Below are 22,203 nucleotides of genomic sequence, written 5' to 3' on the forward strand. Positions count from 1 at the left end.
TGGTGGTTCTCGTTTCCCCGAACTTACACGTGGAGTTGTTGAAAAAGGCTGTCAATTATTCCTGCCAGATCGGGGGAATGAGCTGCCCAATGCACGGAGTTAATTTCTTTCAATCAGTAGATCTTCTCTCCTGTTGGAAATAGCAACGCATGCTCCACTTTGAAAGCTTCTAATGCCGTAGACTGATTTATTTGGGTAAAACTCCATTTCTGGTTCCTGGAACTACTTTAAGTGATTATTTTTAAACATTGGTAACCACAAAAATAATTTGTTATTCTTACCATTTAATACTGTGAAGGACTGTGAAATAGTGTTAATATTTCAGGGTAAATTAATTGAAGTGGTCTGTTTTCTGACTATTGAAAACCTTAGCTGCATTTTAAATTTTTTATTATTTATTTTGAAGAGATTAGGTAAAGCTGTCCTCATAACTTAAAAAGAATATAATTTTTAATAGTATTTTTCAAACCATATGCCTTACGACCCATGAGTGGATCATACTGAAACCAACTTACATTTTTTTTTTTTTGCAATGAAAGAGCAGAACAAGATAAATCGGAAGGGAATAAAATGGAATAAAATAGAAGAGAAGAGAAGTGCTCATGTATGGTAAGGGTACTATTTTATTAAGTATTCAAGTCACTTATTTTTTTTGAAGATTTTGTTTATTTATTTGACAGAGATCACAAGTAGGCAGAGAGGCAGGCAGAGAGGGAGAGAGAAGGAAGCAGGCTCCCCTGCTGAGCAGAGAGCCCGATGCGAGACTCGATCCCAGGACCCTGAGATCATGTCCTGAGCTGAAGGCAGAGGCTTTAACCCACTGAGCCACCCAGGTGCCCCTCAAGTCACTTATATATGTGTTTGTTTATATAAAATATATTTTTACCAATTTGTAAATTGATACATAATCCACTAGCAATAAAATTCATCCTTTTTAGTGTGAGACACTGTGAATTTTAACAAATTTCTGACTCAAAAAAGTGAGACAAACCACTTAAAGCTAGAGTCCATTTGAGTAACCGCAGATATTCATGAAGGATACGGTTCTCTTAAGATCATTGGAGGCAGTGACAACTGTCTTATCTTGGAAGATAATTTCATACACCCCAGATTTCAAAGCCAAACGAGACCTTGGAGGTTGTTCAGTCAATGGTTTTCTAAGCTTTTTGGTACAGTGCCTACTTTTTTATGAACTAAATCTAACATGGACCCCCCCCCCAACCTAGAAAAGTAGTTGGCTTTCACAGAGACCAGGAAAAACGGTTTAAAAACTCCTAATGGGGGTCTAACTGTCTTGTGCCCATGTTGGGAAACTGAGGCTAGAAAAGGCTGAGTGACCCCTCAAGGTTAGCCACGCTTGTTGGCAGGGCTGGAGCTCAAACTCAAGCTGTCATTGGCTGTTACTCAGGGCATTTTTCATGTCTCTTGGGCTCAGGAGAATCGTAAGTATTATTTAACCCCACCAAGGGGAGTGGATGGATACCTTTTGGGAATAGTGTAGTGTGTCTGTAGATACTCACATACCATTACAGAAGAAAGGATAGGCCAGGGATCACCATGGACAGCAGAAGTATGAGTCAGTCCAAGAAGACCAGAACAGGTTGTTTGGGCAACACACATTATTTAGGGAAACTAGAGCCCAATACAGAGGCAGGCCTGGGAGCCCAGTACCAGAACAAAAGTAGCAAGCAAGCCTCCAGAATGTCAGGAGTCAGCCAGGTCCTGAGAGCAGCTCCCCCTTCCCGATGACTCATCCCTGGGTTGTCTGCTTCTCTCTTGCTAGAGGGCCGTGGCTAGGCCCCCACCTGGAGTTGCAACTTAAATGTAGCCTCTCGGTCATACCAGAAATTGGCTGATTTGTCTCCTTTCTCCTCTGGGACACCTCTTTCACTTCCTTACACTTTGGTTTGTGAGTGGGAAGTGGGCAGGTCAGGGAATATAAGGCTCACACTCACGGTTTGTAAGTTCTGCATCATGGGCTTGTTACTCTCTGGATCTGTTTGGTGAACTTCCTTCAGTGTTTGGACCATAATGCTAAGAACGCAAAACCCACCAACTCTTTATGAGCGCTTGCCATACCGCAATGCCACAGATTTCCATTAAATATCCCACCACCGCAACCTCATCGATGAACAGAGAGAAACCGGAGAGTGAGGTTTGTGACAAAGAACATTCTTCTATCAGAGCAGATACCATGTCATGTAAAGCTGAGGAAATACTGGGTTTGAAGAGCAAACACTGTCCCATACATTTTTAGAAGATGACATTAATGAGTACGACCTTGAAAAAGTCACCCCAGTTCCTCTCTCAGATAAATTCCTATAATACTAAATTTAGGACAGGCAGATACCCAATGACACCATTGAGTTACTGGCTCACACCGACATTCTCCAAAGAGTAATAGGGACAAATGAACCATCCTCTTGCCTAAACATTATATATACAGGGTTGTTTCCATTGATAATTCAGGGATCGTGTCTCTGTCTTTATTGAAAGAATTATTAACACCTCTTTTTTTTGTAATTTGAGATTTGAGTTTTTAAGTGGGGGAACTTGTGTGACTTTTCTAGGTATCCCTGAGTTGGGTCATTGTAGCCTCACTCTAGCATAGGCTTCTAAATTGTTAGAATCCTCAAAATACTAGTGCATGCTCATATACCAGCACACAGTTAACATTGTAGAATAATTAGATAATTTTCTTCATGTGAGTTTTTAACTAAGCAGCCTCACCACACCCACTGCCTGCAAAGGTGTGCACTGAGGGGTATCACTTTCCGTACAGTTAAGCAGCAGGAACTCTTACTTCTAAAAGGAGTATAGGGAATATTTGCGGGGGGGTAAGATTTTTTTTTTGGTTGAAACACAAGTTGTGAGTGGATGAAGTTGAGTGTAGAAAACAAGAAACAGGAGTGCCTGGGTGGCTCAGTTGGTTAAGTGTGTGCCTTCGGCTCACGTCAGGATCCCAGGGTCCTGGGATCAAGCCCCACGTCAGGCTCCCTGCTCAGCGGGGAGCCTGCTTCTCCCTCTCCCACTACCCTTGCTTGTGTTCCCTCTCTCACTGTGTCTCTCTCTGTCAAATAAATAAATAAAATCTAAAAAAAAGAAGAAGAAGAAAACAAGAAACAGCACTCAGTTCTTAAAATTAAGGGAGGACATTGAGATAACAATTGGTACCTCCTCTTTGATAAGCAGAAGTTGACAGACACAAGGAGGTGATGATCTCTCAGGTGTCAGAAGGTCCTGGGGGTATCCTGTAGGGGAAGTGTCTAACCATAATATTGAAACATCTATTTAACTTACACACGATGTTGCAATAAATAGAAAGCAGATCTGTAAAAATCAGATAAATATTTGTTGGGCACTTTTGTTGTGAGCTTCCCGGTAGAATGTGGACAGGCTAATTTGAAGTGCTGCGGGTGTTTGCTTCGGCAGCACATAAGCTCAAGACTGAGGTCCTGGGGGAGACCCAGACTCCAAGAGGTCCAAGAGCATGATGGAATCAATCAGAACCACCTTCAAGTGACAGGAAATGGATTATGGGTTCCTTGACTAGTATCTCCCACCTGAACTGGAATCGCTAAGTGCAATGTCTGCATTTTGCATCCACAGCGTTAAGAGAAGAGCGTGGCAGGTTTTTGTAAATGCAGTAGTGAGTGCAGTAGTGAGTGCAGTGAGTCACAGAGCTTTTGTAAGTAATGAGGTGACTTCTGTAAAACAAATTGACTTGGTACTTGATACACAGTAAGTACTCAGCAAAAAGGTACTGCTGTTCTGTTGTATCTGTTTTAGTTACTGTGTATATAATAAAGGTTGATGAACTTGGTGAAACAACACGTAATATTATATTTATTAAAAAGATCCTCTTTAGGGACACCTGGGTGGCTCAGTGGGTTAAAGCCTCTGCCTTCGGCTCAGGTCATGATCCCAGGGTCCTGGGATCGAGCCCCGCATCAGGCTGTCTGCTCAGCGGGGAGCCTGCTTCCTCCTCTCTCTCTGCCTGCCTCTCTGCCTACTTGTGATCTCTCTCTGTCAAGTAAATAAATAAAATACTTTTTTTAAAAAAATTCCTCTTTAAATAAGATGAAATTCTTTTGCCTTAGCCTTCTTTGTGCTCAGTTATTACAAATCTATTTCACAAAATTGACTTCGGAGTGTCATCTCTAGGGGTCTTGGGACAAGTTCCTTTTAGAGGCTTTTAATGTAGAGGCTACCACTAGAGGGCTCTGCAGAGACCCTAAAATCACTTCCTTGGCTGTAGTGATGAGGAAGCAACCTTGAGAAGCCCGAGACTCAGGGGCCATCCTGTCCATCATGGCTCTTCAAGAGGGCCAGTAATAACAGGACAACTTGTAGGAGCCACTTCCGCCAGAGACCTGGGGGTATACAGGTGGATGTCACCAGAACCCATTGCTCTGAGGTCCTTCTCTGCCTCTGCCGCTCCACTGAGTCACCCTTCCGGGGGGACGAGAATTACATCGTACAGTAGAACACCAACTTTGAGACAGGAAACCAGGTAGAGCAGGAGCTTCTCAAACTCTGGGTAAGGACTTCACAATAAAGACAAAACCCACCTCGAAGGACCACTGAATCTTCAGTTTGCCGAGGAGGCTGGGACCCAAACTGATGCCTGGGCACGGGTGAGTGAGAGGTCCGTAAAGCTTTGTGGACTTCTGGGGCTGCCCAAGCCCCGTGCATCCTACCCGCAGGGTGGTGGTAGGGCCAGTTTGCTAATGATGCAGTATCGTTGGGTAAATCGTGGTCACTTAAAGATCAGCCAGCCAACGATGCAACAGCGATGTCAAGGCATCCTTGGCCAGACCTTACAGCTGGGGCTGAGTGGGAGCAGTGAGACCATTGCCTGCAGAGGCTCGTGCCACACCGGGCCACTGAGGCAGGAACCTGGGAGCTGGGCAGGAATGAAATGTTCTCCCCCTCCCAGGGAGTTGGGCCTCCCTGGACCTGGGCAGTGAGGACAAGAACAGAAATCTCAAGCCTTGGTTTTCTTCTTGCCACATTGGTCTGTGGATTCTGCATCTTATTCCCCCGGGGGAAAAAAAAATTGTAGTCCGCTGAGGCCAGACAAAATAATGGGACTCCTAGACTCTTTCAGAGCTGTGGAAAGCTTTGCTTCTCCCCCTACGTCTTCCTGTAAACCCCAGTTCAGGACTTGGTGCAGGGAAGGGTCAGCTCTCAGCTCAAAGTCAGATGCCTGGCTTTTTAAACTCGTGAAACTGAGGCTAAGTTCTCGGGTGCCCCCTCCCAGGAGCTGGTGGCGGCAGAGGGCCGACCGGGGAGCCGCCGGCCAGCCCTGCCGCCCTGACCCGAGTCCACAGCCGGGACAGGGCCGGGGGGAGGGCCCGGGCTGCGGGGCTGGGCGTCCCAGGGCGGGGGGCGGAGCAGGTGAGCCCGTGGGGTGGGCGTGGGGAGTGCACTTGTACGTGACGTTGGAGTTTGCAGCAACCTCCAGGCAGGAGGCTGTGGGCGCGTGTGTGGAGTGGCTGCGCGGCCGGGGAAGATGTGCTCGGAGGGGCGGCCGCCGCAGTGAGCCGCGCGGCGACGGGAGCCCGGCCGGCAGCCCCGGGGGCAGGGCCTGAGCTCGCGCTGCTCCGCGCCGGAGGCCACCGGGACCGGACCCGAGAGGCGCGCCCCGGCCGGCCGCAGGATGTAGGCGATCGGCGGAGGCGCTCGTGCAGGCGGACGGCTCATCATGAAGAAGCACTCGGCCCGGGTGGCCCCGCTCAGCGCCTGCAACAGTCCGGTCCTTACCCTCACCAAAGTGGAAGGTAACGGCCTGGGGCGGCGGGGGCTGGCGCGAGGTCGCCGCGCCCCGGCGGGGGGCCGCCACCCTGCCAGGGCTGCCTGGTGGCCGTGGGTGCCGACGCGCTCCCCGGCAAGCGTCGCCCGCAGTGCAGCGCCCCATGCCTGCTGCCTGCGGGGGGTGGCCGCTCGCTGGCTCCTGGGCCGGGCTGAGCCGCGGCGGGGTCCGGGGCCGTCCCCCGCGCTGCCAGCACACCGCGCTCGCTCCCTGCGTGGTCCCTGAGCATCTGGCAGCAACAGGGGCCGCGGTGGCCTGAGTTCCTGCTGGTCCTGTCCCGAGGCACCTGCCAGCTGGGGTCGGGGGGGAAGGGGGTCTCGCAGACACTAACCAGTGCTCTCCTTCACCCCGTGCCACACACGCACCGGCATACACACCCCACTCGAGTCCCCCGGGTCTGGAGCATCCCCCTTCACTCCCACCCCCACCCGGAGGCAGGCCAGGGTATTGCCGAGTGGGTGGAGGCAGGACATGCCGCAGGCCCAGTCCTCTCTCCTGCCCCTGAAGCCTACCAGCCCCACCGTGTGACCGCCCAGCTCCTGGGAATGGGCAGGCCAGCAGGTGAGAGAGAAGCCACCAGCAGCCTAAACGGGTCCTTTCCCCACTCAGGGGAGAGACAGAGAAACATACTCAGACACAGCTGTCATTCTGCTGGTCTGGGACCTTCTCCTCTGAGGGGCGGTGGGCAGGGGGCTGCGGGGGATGGAGAGAGAGACGGGTCTCAGTCCTTAAGTGCTCCTAACAGGAGGCAGAATAACCAGTCTCCATAGAGCTGGCCAGTTTAGCCAAGCGAGGGCTGGCAAGGGGCCACCAGCCAATGGGGAGAGGAAGGCAGACCCCCTCCGGCCCAGGCCCTCACTTATCCTGAACTACCAGAGCCCGGTGCAGCCAATGCACAAGGGAAAGCCCAGCTTCTGCCATGCCCTGGGACTACAACCTGGAGCCCGGACCTCTGTGTGATGGCTTCCAAGGACCTGTATCCCCTCACGAGTTCTTGTTTGTTACAGTGAGACAGAACCAGTAAGAACAAGACAGAAGCTAGTAGGGCCCTGGTGAACCCCACACATAGCCCACCCACAGAGGTCTCCCAGGAACCATCCCGGTACCGTTACCCCCATCCTACAGATGAGGACCGTGGATGAGGACCGGAAAGGTCCGATTGACTCATCCAAGACCTACAGCCAGCTAATAGTTGGTCAAACAGTAATGGTATCCTGGGCCCTCCCATCCCCAGCCCATGTTTTTTAGAACATTATTCTGCACTAACCTGCAACTACTTAGCTTTTTCATCACTTTCTGTCTATAGGAGGTTGATTATTCCCCCCTTCGTGTAGCTGTCTCTTCCCCTCCCCCATCCCCATCTTGGGAGAGACTTGGTATCTGTCATCTACACCTCAACTGAGTGCAGGTGCCAACTTTCCTAAGGGGGTTTGCATTTCCAAGCCTTCTTGGAGACACCGCCCAGATGTACATGCCAGTTGGGGAGGGGAAGGATATATATTTCCCTTAGGGAACATGGAAGTGACAACTCACTCCTGGGGTCCTTGTGGGAAGTCACCCCATGCCCACCTTTTAAGTAAGGCAGGTCAGTGCTGTTTCCCAACAGCAGTGTCACCACTGGCAATCCCTAACCCATCATGCAGGACAGGTCTGAGCTGCGCTTGGGGTCAAGCTGCACACGGGTGGTGAGGTCACCCAGGCTCGATGCCATGACCCGGAGGTGCCACGGGAGGGCAGCGAGGGACATGGCAGAGCCAGGTTCACCTCAAGGAATAAAAATGGGGCTCCCTTCCCCAGTTCCCTTAGGGCGACTCTCAGGCGAGCTTTGAGCTTCCTGTCCACGCTGACAACCCTAGCAAGCCTTGTTAACCAATGTTTGCACGTACCTGGGTGTGGGTAGCAGACAGTGGGCCTGAGAATCAGAGAGAGCAGGGTTCAAGCCTGTGCTTTTCCCATGTGCCGCTGGATTTGTATGAACCATAAATGCTGGGCCTTGGTGACCTCGTTTGAGCCCTGGTGAAACAAGTAACAGGCTGTTTCAGCTGAGTGCTGGGAACGCAGTGAGGTCGGCTAGGTGATAATACCTAGCACCTGTCTGGCACACAGTAGGTACTTAATAAATGTCTGGCAGTCATCTTGTCACAGATTGTCTTGCACCTTCAGCAAACCTTCTTGCTGTTCTCAAGGAGTACGTGTGTAGGGACGGTATCTAGAAGCATCTGCACGGTTCCGGGGATACTAGAAAGCCCCCAGTTCCCCTTTTGCGTGGGATCCCTAAGTGTTATGTCAGCAGAAGTCTTCAGGGCACGCCCGGGCATACGTGTAGCACTTTTTTCTCTGCCTGGTGTTTTTTTTTTTTTTTTTCCCCCTCGGTGTTTTGTTCCGTTTGGCTTTTGGTCTATTTTTTGAAACATTTGCATCTCGGGTGCTTCCTGTAGAAGTGCTGAATCATTTTGTTTTTTCTTGGATGCACAGGGCAAGGTGGTCCCCACATGTGGCTCTGTCTGTGGGGACGGCAGGCAGGCTACAGTGATGGAACACGGCCAGCAAGGAATATTTATTAGGGTTTGGAGTGTGTCTTCTACGGGGAGGCATGCGGTACATATAAAACCAAAATAGAAAATGCAATGCTTGGTTGAACGTCAACACGGAAAAATGGACAGGATGACTTCCTTTACTCGGCAAATACCTCATCCAGCCCTACTTCATCCTATTCCATGTCCCTCGGTCATTTAGTGAGGCCCTAGAAATGCAAAAACAAACAACATTAGCTTCATTCCCTTAAAGAAGTTGTAGTCTGGAGGAAAAGGGACATGCAGACAAATATATTTTCTAGTATAAGATAGTAAGTTCTGGTTCAAAGCTAAGAATAGAGCATCACAGGGACACTGATCGTTAAGTAATGGGAGGAGGCCCTCCTGAGGAGGAGGAGGCCTGTCCGAGAAGGAGGTCTATCTGAGGAGGTGACCTGTCCAAGGAGGAGGCCTGTCTGAGGAGGAGGCCTGTCTGAGGAGGAGGTTTGTCTGAGGAGGAGGTTTGTCTGAGGAGGCCTGTCTGAGGAGGAGGCATTCTCGAGGAGAAGACTTTCCTGAGGAGGAGGAGGCCTCCCTGAGGAAGAAGCTTTCTGAGGTAGAGGTGTTGTAACCGAAGCGAGAAAACTTGTCAAGCACAGAAGGGAGGGAAGGCTGTTTCAGGCAGAAGGAATGGTGTGTGCACAGGCTTAGCCGGGAAGCCTGAGGAGGAGAGAGCAGCTGGGCCCCAGTTAGGGCTCAAGGCTCGCAAAGTGGTTTCCAGCCAGGTTGATGGCATCTGTCCCGTCTGACGGCGTATCTCGTTCTCATATCCTCTTCCTCTCTTTCCCATCGGACTCAGACGCTGACTGTCGATCAGTAACACATTTCTAGTCGAGGAGTACTTGCTGGGATCATCTGTGTTCACAACCAGCTAATTCACAGTCAATACAGTTACGTTCAGCGGGGATTAGTAGTTGAGCGTAACGGCTCTCGCCGAGAGGCCCGCAACCTGTGGTCAGGTGGGAAGAGGGAGGGCTTCCAAGGGAGAGGGACGGGGGTAGCGCCCACCGCTCAGCTCCTGTGAGCCAAGTAACTTTGGCAAATGGCAGAAGCTCAGTTGGGAATCTGTTCTCTCATATGGAAATGAGTGTGACAGTACAGTCCCTCTTACTAATGAGAGTATCTGGGTTTGGTTTTTTTTAAAGATTTTATTTATTTATTTGACAGACAGAGATCACAAGCAGGCAGAGAGGCAGGCAGAGAGAGAGGGGGAAGCAGGCTCCCCGCTGAGCAGAGAGCCCGATGCGGGACTCGATCCCAGGACACCTGAGATCATGACCTGAGCCAAAGGCAGAGGCTTTAACCCACTGAGCCACCCAGGCGCCCCAATCCGGGATTTTTTTTTTGTTTTTTTTTTGCCCTACCAGGTTTTTTTTGGAACCTACCACAGTGCAGGCAGTGGTGTGGGGAGATCGCCACCTTACTGCTATTTCGCCCAAAGGAAGGATAGCCACTGTCACCCCAGTTTACAAACAAGGAAGCTGGGTTTCAAAGAAATCATTCACGTGAGGTCATGCGGTTGGAAAGCAAGGGTGCTGGGCCCCATGTCCATATCCACCTGCCTCCGAAAGGTGGCAACACCCGGTACAAATGCATTTCCTTGGAGAAGCAGTGAGAATCGCATCTGCTCGTGGCACTTGTAAGCGCTCAGCGAAGGTTTGCTCACGGGAGCTCCCGCTACATTGGGAGGTAGAGGTCTAGGCGCCCCTGGGGCTCCCTGTGGTTGATATTCTCCTGCTCCTGGGGAAGTTGGCCTGTCTCAGCCACCCCCGCTGTGGGTGTGGCTGCTTTGGGTCTGTTCATGGGGTGCAGCTGTCATCCTGGGATGCTCCGTGATCATGTCAGTGGAGACCAGCCCTGCTGGTCCTATGTGAGAGGAGTCTTGAAAATATACCGCCCAAGTGTACCCGTACCCAAAACTGTTTCCCAGGTTGAATTGTCCAAGACCTGAAACCTCAATAGCAAAAGTCATTGTATATTGTGTATTGAACAAATGTGTTTCCTAATCGGATATCGGTAAGGATGAACCAGATATCACTGAGGATGCCAGGGAGTCAGTTCTAAATCCCTGACTCAACAGAGCTTCCAAACAAATGAGAAATGTCACAAAAGCATACAAATAACAATTACACGTTGGAATCTCATTTTTTTTTTAATTCCGTGAAAGGAATGTAAAATAAATGACATGTTTCAGCAAAGGGCGAGCTCACTTCTGGCTGGGTCACAGATGGCCACTACGCGGCTCTCTTGTCCCCGTTCCCCCCTGCTTTGCCGAAATGCTCTGATCTAATGACAGTCTTTCCCTCTGAGCCTGGATGTGGCCTCAGAATCCTCCTCCTCACCCAAATCCCGGTGACGAGGATCCGTTCTTTGGACTTGGACTTGGGCATGAGCAGGGTGGCGTGGAAGAGGCTGTTCTGTGCCCTCCGCTGTCATGGGCGGGAGGTGCGAACGCTTCGTTCCTGGCAGAGGCGGCCACAGACAGAGGTGCAGAGCCGGGAGGGGCTGGCACCTGCGAGCCATCTGCTGGGGCCAGAGCTCGCGTTAGCTGCAGAAGTTGGGGGGGAGAGAAAGGGCCAGGGTTCGGGGGCCTCCTGAGTGCTGGGCTCGGGAGAGTAGACGCGAACAGGGAGGAAGGGGAAGGGCACCATCGAAGCCTGAGAACATCGGACAGTCTTCTAGAGCTGCGTGTTTGAAATGGGTCACGAAGTCTATTTCAACAGTCACAATAAATATTTTTTAAATAAAGGATATTTTGGATAGAATCGAAAATACCAAAGCGTCTCACAGATGCCGTTTCAGCCGGAGGGCTGGAAAGGGAGCCATCGAAGACAGCTCTGAAGGTCTCAGCCTGAGCAGCTCAGGGAACAGAGGGGCCGTGAACAGCAAAAGGAACAGGGAGGGTAGGAGGGGAAGCGCATCCCCGAGGGAGAGACCGGAGGTCAGATTGAGCTGGGCTGAGCTGCCAGCTCCGGCGGTGGCTTCGGGTGCGGAGCCGGCCGGGAGGGAGAGGGAGAGGTGCCGAGTGAATGATGAGGTGAGAGCAGTGGGCAGGCACGGGTTCCTGAGAGCCACAGGGAGGGCCGGAGAGGAGTCTGATGGGCTGCACCAGAGGACCCACAACCTATGGCATCGTAGAAGCCGTGGGAAGGGAGCGTGATGTGGTATCACATCAGCCGAGGAGGGCGGTTTTGCAGAAACAGTTTGAAGCGGGTGCTGGTCTGGAAGCCAGATGGCAAGGGGCGCGCGGTGGGTGCGGGAGGGGCGCAGCGGCTGTGGGATCGCTGGTGAATGTGTTTGGCAGCGAGAGCGGTTCTCTACCGTCAGAGGCACGGAGGGAGGGTTTTGAGAAAGCTGGGCGTTGCTGTCAACCCGAGGAAGAAGATTCCAGCACAGGTGTGAGGTTGCCCTAAGAGAAAGGTGGTTGCTGCAGCAGCGGGCTGGGGTGGGGGCGCGAGGGGCTTGGGGCAGTGGGGAGGGAGAACCGTCGGCTTTGAGAAGGGGAAAGAGGAGAGATGATGGGCGAAGACACCGAGAAATGGGGAAACGTCGGGGAGGGAAGCCAGGGACCCGAGCTGGCAGTGTTCGTCTCCTTTGTGACGTAGAAAGTGGGATCAACTGCCGAAAATCATGGATGGGAGTTAAAGGCCTATAGAAGTCGGAACAGGTTCAGGACAACTGCATTGAAAGAGCCAAGAAGAGATGTAATTCTTAAAAGCCTTTTTGGCAAGTGATACGTTTTCAGTGGTTAAGACATCGTGTGACTCGGGAGATGTGCGGGCAAGAACGCTGGGTGAGAATCAGGACCCTGACCTCTCCTTTCCTGCCCCCCGCCCGCTTGCTCATTAATACACCAGACATGCCGCCTCACCTCACCAGCCCAGCCTTCTCCTCTCTGAAAAGACAGGGGCTTCGAATAGATCTTCTATGGGCTCTTTCTCAGGAAACATTGTGAGTCTGTTAAGTAGCTTACTCATTAGCTGGGATGGGTTTATCTGATTAAAACCCTTCACTGGCTATCCTCAGAGTGCAGAGCTCTGAGAAAGCGAAACCCGGGATAAGTTAAGAGATTGGGGCTGTGCGTGCGTGTGTTCGTGCTTGTGCGTCTGCGGGCGCGGCAGGCGTGTTTGTGCAGGTGCACCTAGTTTTAGGGGTGACTTTGGTATTTGAGCATGGGTAGGAAAGCCAGCTGCGTGGGTACGACTTGCCCCGTGATCTTGAGCGGGAGGAAAATCACCCGCGGTGATAGGGTGGTGCAAACAGAGGTTTGAGACAAGCCTCGAACTTCCAAGCTTTGCTCGGGGCAGGCGGGGTGTTTTCCTGGAAAAGCCTCATGGCTCAGGATTAGCTCGGCGGCGTCAGCCCCAGTGGGTGCAGAAGGTGGGAGATGAAGCCTAGAAAGAGGAGTTTCTCAAAGTGCGCCCCAGGTCAGAGCATGTCAGTCCTGCCTGTGCAGCAAAGGAGAGGTCAGGGTCCTTCCCTGCCAGGGCTGGGAAGCTGGAGCTGGCTCAGAAAACCACGCTTCGTTCTTCAAGGTGAATTGAGTAAGCAAACTCCCATGCTGCCAGTTAAAATAGCCCTGTTGTCCCGGGAGAAGGCCCCAGGGGTCACCCCTTCCTTCCTGCAGAGCCGGGTTCTGCCCGGAGGGGCTGTCCCTTGCCTACAGTCTGCCGTCTTGAATCGTGGCTCTCCCCTGTGAGCCCCCTCGCCTCAGCTCCAGTCCAGGGGTAAACCTCAGCATCGGGGCTGGGTGCGTGCTCGCCTATGTCCGTGTGCGGGTCGTTGGCAGCCCCCCAGATATCACCGGTCTGCGTGTGATGACACCTGCCCTGTGGACAGGCACGCAGATGGCGCGGTTCCCGGGGGCCGCACGGACCACACCGGGCACGACACGTGGATTCAAGGGGGATGCCAGCGAGCGGGCTCAGACCCAGCCCTCACTCCCCTCCCAAGACAGACATCGACGTTTCCTGCCCCGGGGAGCACACACGGCTTTATTTAAAGCTTACCTACCAGACATTTTCCCACATGTCCTGTTTGCCGGAAGCTGTGTCTGCGCCAGGACGGTCCTAAATCTGCTGCACGAGGTGGCGTTGTTTGGACACTAGGGAGTCACGTGGGGACCTCCAAGGACACAGGGAGTGCGGTGCAAATGCCCGTGCAGACGTCTGAGATGTCTTTGCCGACGTGGAGGAGATGGCAGGGGCAGCCGGCCGGACGTAGGTGTGATTCGGTCCCGCTTGCAGACTGCCACAGGGTGGGGCTTCGGGGGAACCGGGGAGAAGCCTCCCCCCCCCCCCCCCGCAAAGCAGCCTCCATTCACCTCCCAGTTCTGCATCCACACCCGGGAAAGCGTTCGCGTTTTTAAAAACAACTTCGCAGCTGCCGTGTGTCTCATCCTCTGCAAACTGCCTCCAGACCCGCTCTCCAGTGAAGGTGTAAGCGACACGCGGGAGGCAGGCACATGGGAGACAGGATCTAATATTTAAAATCTAGTGAGCAGGGCGGTTTTCTTTCTCCTCCTCAAAGGTTTTCCAGATACACACTCTGTCATCCCAGCTTGTCCCCATGTCCTGCGTGGTGGCGCTCATGGTCTGTGCGTCACAGGCCCACAAGCACGGTAGCACCGCGGGGACCTCCCCAGGCTTGTGGGCTGCGGCTGCCGTAAGTGAGTACCACAGGCTGGGCGACTCCTACGGCAGACACTGATTTTCTCGGTTCTGGAGGCTGGAAGTCCAAGATCAGGGTGTTAGCCGACGTGGTTCCAGGATGGGGGCTGGCCACCCCCTCGCTCTGTCCTCACATGTGCACCCAGGGAGAGCGTGAGCAGCAGCGCTCTGCCAGCTCTCCTGATAAGGCCACACCCTATCAGATCAGCGTCCCACGCATATTTACAACTTCCCTGGACCTTACCTTCTTAGAGGCTCCATCTCCAAATGCAGCCACACTGGGGCCCGGGGGTGGGGGGCGGGGGGTGTTGGGCTGCACTGGATGAATTTGGTAGGGAGGACACAAATGGCCAGTTTGTCACAACCTCCGTTCCTGAGTGCCGAGTCCTGGCCCAGAGTCCCACGCCCAGTCAGGCTCTTCCAGGTTTAAAAACGGGTTCTGTCGTCTGGAAACATGAAGTCCATTTTTAGTGATTTGTGCTTCTGATGGTGGTGGTTGGCACCGTGGGCCTATATCAGTGCTCCCCCTGCTTGTGCTCTCTCACTCTGTCAAATAAATAAATTCTTTAGAAAAAAAAAAGATTTTATTTATTTGAGAGAGAGAACGAGAGAGAGCATGAGTTGGGGGAGAGGCAAATGGAGGAGGGAAGCAGACCTCCCCCCAAGCAGGGATCCCGATGTGGGGCTCGATCCCAGGACCCTAGGATCATGACCTGAGCTGAAGACAGATGCTTAACCCACTGAGCCACCCAGGTGCCCCAGCCTCCAACTCTTAATTACCTATGGATTCTGTTCTTTCCCTCTGCCCAATGCTAGTCAGGAGCATGATGGGGCCTTAGCCATGTCCAAATAATGGGAGTATTTTCTGACCCCCAATCCAGAAGTCCAAACAGATGGTCCGGCAAGTTCAGGTGGGCATAATGGGTCAGGATATGTGAAATGGGGATTGCTTTGAGACATCCAGTGCCTGTAGTGACCTTCTACATGTGACAGCCTCTTCTTCCCTCTTCTCCAAACCACTACTTAAACAAAACAAAACAAAAAAACAGTCACATGCAAACTCACTGAGCAAGTATTTAAATTTTTTTTTAATTTATTATTTGTTAGAGAGAGAGCGAGCGAGCACAGGCAGACAGAGTGGTAGGCAGAGGCAGAGGGAGAAGCAGGCTCCCCGCGGAGCAAGGAGCTGGATGTGGGACTCGATCCCAGGACGCTGGGATCATGACCTGAGCCGAAGGCAGCTGCTTAACCAACTGAGCCACCCAGGCGTCCCCTGAGCAAGTATTTAAAGAGGATGGGAAATAAAACCAGAAGTGCATTTTTAGGAGATGAATTACACTTGCAAACGGCCACGAACAAAAGTCTTCTTCTAAGCTCTTCGTTTTACGAGAGCTATTTAGTTGGGCGGCCTGGCCCTGAACTGGTTATGCATCCGTGATCAATAAATGGGGATTGTAGGCCCTCTTCCCCTAGGAAGTCCAGGAAAAACAGAGGGGAGGCTCTAGTTGTCAGAGCTGCTCTGAGAACTGCGTCCTGTTTGGAGGTAGCTAGAGGCACCGACCCCTCTAAGACATGGGCACGTAGCCACCGGGCCCTTTGTGCTTCACAGCAGGTGTCAATAAATATTAGTGGGATAAGCAACCCCAAAACATAGCTAGTCCACCCAAGAGAAATGAACACCTATACGTCACACAGAGAATTTTATGTCAGCGTTCACAGCAGCGTTATTCACAGTAGCCAAACATGAGGAATGATGTGTGTGTCCATCAGCAGACAAGTGGAGAAACCCAGTGTAAGCATATCCGTAGAACGGAATGCTCCCCGGCCATGAAAGAGAATGAACTGTGGCCACATGCTGCAACATGGATGGACCCCAGAGACATGATGGAGAACGAGAGAAGCCAGAGGCAGAAGTCACGTAGGAAATATCCAGAATAGGTGAATCAGTGGAGATAACAGCTTTGTGGCTGCCGGGGGCGGGCAGTGGCAGAAGGTGGGCATCGGGACTCATGTAGATGTGATAGAAATGCTCTAAAACTGGATAGTGGTGATCATTTCACAGTTCTATAAGTTTAATGAAAATCATAAACTATACTCCTAAAACAAGTGAATTTTATGGTTATGAAATGTATGCCTCAAAACTACATAAAAAATAGCTGTATAGGCCTCATTAATGGAGGTGTCACTGGGGGCTACCCCCTCCTGGTCTCTGTACAAGGGAATGGCTTTGCCTCAGGGAGGCTGGGACCATGCCAGCCCATGGGCCTTTGATCCCAGCTCTGGATCTCTTACCCCTAAGACATGACTTGGGCACTTTCTTTCTTTATTTCTTTCTTTTTTTTTTTAAAGATTTTATTTATTTATTTGACAGAGAGTAAGAGAGATCACAAGTAGGCAGAGAGGCAGGCAGAGAGAGAGGGGGAAGCAGGCTCCCTGCGGAGCAGAGAGCCCGATGTGGGGCTCGATCCCAGGACCCTGAGATTATGACCTGAGTGGAAGGCAGAGGCCTTAACCTACTGAGCCACCCAGGTGCCCCATTGGGCACTTTCTAAGCACAAACTTCCCAGATGCTTTTTCATAGAGAGCTAGTCACCAAGGGTCCACTTATTTTCAAGGGACCTAAAAAAAAATGTTAGCCTTCTCCTGGAAGTTTGGAAGAGCCATTTCATGAGAAACGAGTTAAGAGTGAATGCTTTCCCAGTTTTCTCATTCTAGAAATGGGCTTCACCTGAAAAAACACAAAAAGCCCCCAATTGGCCATTTTCTCAGGGGAAAGCAGTGGACAACTCAGGAGGCAGAGGATTTGCCTTGGTCTCAGAATGGGTTGGTCGCCAAACCAGACCTCCAGCTCACCTCTCAGGACCTAGAGTTTCCTCATCCTGAGCAGACCCCGTCTCTAGGAGCTGCGTGTACTTGACCCAAGAGGGTGAATTTTTTTTTTTTTAAGATTTTATTTATTTATTTATTTGACAGAGAGAGAGAGAGAGAGATCACAAGCAAGCAGGCAGGCGGTTGGCGGGTGGGGAAGCAGCCTCCCTGCCGAGCAGAGAGCTTGACGCAGGGCTCCATCCCAGGACCCCGACATCGTGACCTGAGCTGAAGGCAGACGCTTATCCCACTGAGCCACCCGGGCGCCCCAAGATGGTGAACTCTTTCTAAGCGCAGGGGCAAGGTTGGGGTGGAAGGCACAAGCTCACCCTGAGAGGGGTGGTGAGCGGGAGGGGGTGTTGGAGAGGGAGGGGGACATAAATAGCATCCCTAGTTGTATAATAATGGTGAGAGGAGCTGGAACCGGAAACAGAGTGAAGCTAATTCAGCACTGATTTCTTGGAGGCACTCGGCACTGGCTCTTTCAGCCGTTATATATACCCAAGGACTGAAATCAAACGCAGAGGAATCGCTTGACTTGCAATTTAGGAGGGGAAGGAAAGTCAGTGAGCGTTTCCTGCGCCTGACGATTTGAGGGGCTCTTGAGAAGGGATACCGCCCACCCCGCTCGTTGTCATTCCTCCTCTCTGGAACCTGGGCATAAATTGAACAGTGCGTTGAAATGACCCCGAGAATGGTGCATGACATGGGATTCGTTTGCTGCCTTTCAGTAGTGGAGAAGGAGTGCGCCTGCAAACCGAATATATCATATTCATATTCATATCATATCACTGTATACTCATAACACTTTATACTCATTTTAGCTGTTTGTTAGAGACACTGGGGTATGTACTTCCTAATAAGTAGGACTAACATCTGAATCTTCTCTGGTCCTTTTGGCCTGAATGTCTGACCAAGGCAAGATTGGGTGTCCCAGTGGGGCGGGGCGGCAGTGGCACTCTGATCCCACGGCCTTGCTCACTGCCCTTCAGCAGACCATGTATATTCCTGACCCTGAACTCTGCTCCCCTTTTTACTCAGAGCCTTTCTGTCTTTCGAGAGCCTGGCCAGGTTTCTGCGTCATCTGGTTCTTTCCACTGTTATCACAGCCCACGCTGGCCATGCTCTGTTCAGGATTTCCGTTACAGCCAAAGTCTGCTTTGCACATAATTGTTCCGTCGTGCTTTCCTAGGTCTGTTTGTCACTCCCAGACAGACGGTACGTTCCTGAAGAGTAATCACGCTTGGCGTTTATTTTATTGACTGTCCAGAGCTCTTGGCACAGGGCGGATGCTCATGGCTGTTCCCTAGCCCACGGAGACGTTCCTGTGATACGTCACACTGTGTGTAGCCCTTTGAGACTTAGAAAGTCCGTGCCTTTGTGCATTCAGTTAAATGAATGCTGGATGAAATATAGTATGATCCCGCTTTTGCTGTGTGTGTGTGTGTGTGTGTGTGTGTGTGGTGCAAAGACACAAAAGACTAGGGAAAATGCCATAAAATCTCAACAGTATTATCTCTGAGTACTCAGATTAGTATGTATTCCTTATCAGTTATGCTCTTCAGTACTTTTGTAAATGATGTACAAAGAATATTTTTTAGTTTATGGGAAGTAGGTCTACTCTAACAGAAGTATTAGGAATGAGTGAGGTAATGAAATTGATAAGTAATTATTATCATCAGAAGAGGATCAGTATAGTGAAATGGAAAGTTTGTGACGAATTCGGTTTAGATACCTAGGATTCTTTGTGTTTCTATTCCATTGTTTCCCAAAGTGTGTTCCAAGGGGTACCATTCCTACCACACAAAGGCGCCTGGGTGACTCAGTTGGTTGGACGGCCAACTCTTGATTTCAGCTCAGGTCATGATCCTCAGGGTCATGAGATCGAGCCCTGTGTCAGGCTTTGCGCTCAGTACGGAGTCTGCTTGAGATTCCCTCCCTCTCTTTCTGCCCCTCCCCAACTCAGGCACGCACATGTGTGCACTCTCTCTCTCTCAAATGATCTTTAAAAAAATAATCATAATAATAATAATAAGGGAAGCACACATTCTATAGCTGTGGAAATTCACAATGTCCATTAGCTCTGAATATTCCTAAAGCAAAGGAGCCTAGTATCTTCCAAACTTTTCTGATCATGGAATCCTTTTTTCTTACAATGCCTATTAACATGTTGGGAAGCATTGTTCTATCTTATTTTCAAAGAATAGCATAGATTTTAGCTTTGGATGTCTTTGTATTGCTTGTATATTATTAAATATTACTTTGCTTAAATGATCTGAAAGGGTGACAAAGTTAAGAGTATGACTTCATTATTCCTCATCTATGGGAGCATTTTAACACAGTATCATATGATCTGGTGACTTTCTCTGTCATCATATCAGGACACGGCATCTGTCATCACTTAATTCTTTGAGCTTTAAAACTAAATTTGCCACAATGAAGAACTAAATGAAAAAAACAAGCCATAGCCTGAATTTACTCACCCTCCTCCAGAGTCCGTCTTCAGTAGGAAGTTAGTTGTGTGAAACTGTATTTTCTTTTTCCACAGATTTTTTTTCATCTCCATAATTGTCTTTTCCATATGAGTTTTTGACAGTGGTAATGACAGTTGAGAGATCACCCCCAGCACTGCCTGGAAATTATCCCAATAATGAAAGGTTGCGGGCTCGCCCACGATGTCAGGCAATCGGTGTATAAATTGAAACGTGCACGCTTCTATCTGAATTTGCCTTAAGTTGTGGGGATTTACTGAGAATAACGTGCAGACATCCTGGTGGGAGGGCATAACGCAGAAGGATGGGACCCTGCCTTGCTTTCGCCCTTCTGTGCCTCTCCTCGTCCTCTTTTCCATGACGGAAACACACACCTTGCTGGAAACTCAGAGAATGGTTATGCATTTGATATTCCAGAGGCTTTCTGGCTATCCTGCATACTCACATGAGAAGTAAGAGGAAGACGGATATTAAACATTAATAAAGCAGTTCAGGAAGCACAGTACAGAGAGGGCCGAGTAGGATTGGGGCTAATAAAGGATGTGATCTCTCCCTCACTAGCCACATAAGGCTTGAGATTACCCTTGGCTAAAACAGGTACGGCCGGGGCTGGCCGTTCATTCATCACAGGATTAGCTAACACCTGCATTAGAGGCTGCTTTCAGGATCTGCCTCGTGGAATTACTGTGTTTTAGGAATTATGAGCTTGGTTTAATGTCATTAAACAAAATATACAGAGTAGGTGTGACCCCGGTATATTTTGCATGATCTCCTGTACCCCTGTGGTAGAGACCGCCTTCTAGCACTGGGCACCCCCCATTCAGCCAAGGGCCAGGCTGAGCAGATAGCGGGCAAGTACGCTATCTCCCGGATGCTTGCCTCTGTCCGCGGCGACACCCTGTGCACGTTACAGCTCTGTTTAAATTTCCAGCTGACTGACAGGCACACAATCATGAATGAAAACCCAACAGTGGGAAATAAGGTCTCTTCACCCCCTCGCGGGCTGTGGGAACAGCGCTGCCCCAGAGCCACGCTGTGGGCTGCAGCCTGGTTTCCAGAAGTCACGTGGCTTGGGATGGCGCGTCTGAGGCCTTCCAGAGCAGCTGCTGCCAGAGGCTGTGGTTTTTAAGTAACACTTCGAAGTGGAACCGAGGGCCATCAGCAGGAAGACGAGGCAGATAAGAGATCAGAGAGCAAGGTCTGCTTTTGCCAGGCGTGCAAATATAAGAGGAGTGTCTCGGCATTCGTGCCCGTAAGTAACAGGCGGGAAGAGCTCCTTACAGTGTCCCGGGAGCCTTTAGAGGTCAGGGGCTATGACCTTCTCATGCAGGCATCCCTGGCCCCTGGCATGCCCGGTGCCCCTGCTGCACGGCAGGACAGGCGAGCTGACACGGGCCCGTGTGTTGGAGAAGTGCTTCCCAGCGCTGATGTGCGCCCAGATCACCTGTTGAAATGCAGCTTCAGCTTCTGGGATGCTGGAGTGGGGCCTGAGATGTTCCGTTTCCAGCAAGCTGGGGGGTGGGTGCCGATGCTGCTGGCCCACGGACCACACTGTGAAGGTCAGGATCCCGGAGGGTAACGAGACCCGTGAAAAATGTCTTCTGTTTAAGTTCTGGTTCAGAAAGCTGCCGCCACAACCCCCATTCCCACCCCCCCACCCCCACACCCAGGGTGGCAGCCGTGACCGCGGCAGTGGGGTCAGGTGCCTCTTTGCTCCCGCTCACGCCTTGGTCTGGGGCAGCGAGGGGAAGGTATGGAGGCCCCCCAGTTAACCAACCCCTTCTCTTCCCCCAGGGGAGGAGCGCCCCCGGGACTCCCCGGGCCCGGCGGAGGCCCAGGCGCCGGCTGGGGCAGATGCCAGCGGCCGAACGAGCCAGCCCTGCTGGAGATGCTCCCGGGCACAGCTCAAGAAGATTTTCTGGGGCGTGGCGGTGGTGCTGTGCGTGTGTTCCTCCTGGGCGGGCTCCACGCAGCTCGCCAAGCTGACCTTCAGGAAGTTCGATGCTCCCTTCACCTTGACGTGGTTTGCCACCAACTGGAACTTTCTGTTTTTCCCGTTGTATTACGTGGGGCACGTCTGCAAGTCGGAGGAGAAGCAGTCCGTGAGGCAGAGATACAGGTAGGCAGCTCGCGGACGGCCGGCCCTGAGCTCTGGGCCGCTCTCCTGAGTGCTGATGCCGCTGGGCTGTCCCGGCAGCCGGCGCTGTGTTGGTTTGGTGGGGGCAGCGGGGAGAGGTCCCAGCGTTACCTGCTGTCTGAGTGGAGCCAGGATCGGGATTCTCTCCCCCCTGGGGATGGTAAACACCAGCTTCCGGTGCCTTCCGCCCTAAGAACTCCTTTATACAAAACAGAAGGCGGCATCTTCTAGAGAGAGCCTGTGGGGCGTCCTCCTCCAGCTGGGGTTAGCACCGTGAGTCCATGGGGCCAGGAGACATGGCTGCTTCCCGTGGCTTACCTCCCCTCGGGGAGATGTTTGCTGCAAAGAATTGATTACTCATTCCCCTTCCAACCCAAGACATTCCCTCCTTTGGTGATGGGACTGCCTGGGTCCGGTTACCCCGCAGCGTGGCTCTCGAAATCAAAGCGGCATCTGAACTTTGTTGACTCTTTTTTCTCACATGGAGCCCACCGGTGCGGCCTGCCTTCCACAAAGGAGCCAGGAGCCCTGACAAACCTTGCTCCTCAACAGACGGCAGGGGTCCCCCAGCCCCCCTCGGAAGTCAGATCGTTGGTCTTGACCTTGAGTCCCCACCCCAGGCCGGTTGTGGGATCTCCCGGTTGTCCTA

The 22,203-nt window shown here is 51.6% G+C and overlaps 1 protein-coding gene across 2 annotated transcripts in view; it reads left to right on the forward strand.

Moving 5' to 3' along the window:
- SLC35F3 (solute carrier family 35 member F3) overlaps positions 1 to 22,203 on the forward strand; it is a gene marked incomplete at both ends in the record, with an annotated part of 373,364 nt that overhangs the window by 259,235 nt on the left and 91,926 nt on the right. Inside the window, 2 exons of one of the 2 annotated variants that reach the window (XM_080823060.1) lie at positions 5,708 to 5,783; positions 21,212 to 21,536. In XM_080823060.1, the coding sequence (XP_080679186.1) occupies positions 5,708 to 5,783; positions 21,212 to 21,536 (401 nt within the window). Of the gene's footprint in view, positions 1 to 5,707; positions 5,784 to 21,211; positions 21,537 to 22,203 lie in introns of those variants that run through there. The other variant, XM_080823059.1, reaches the window with a different exon arrangement.

This window comes from Martes martes (assembly GCF_963455335.1).
Source record: "Martes martes genome assembly, chromosome: 14".
NCBI classification, from domain to species: Eukaryota; Metazoa; Chordata; class Mammalia; order Carnivora; family Mustelidae; genus Martes; species Martes martes.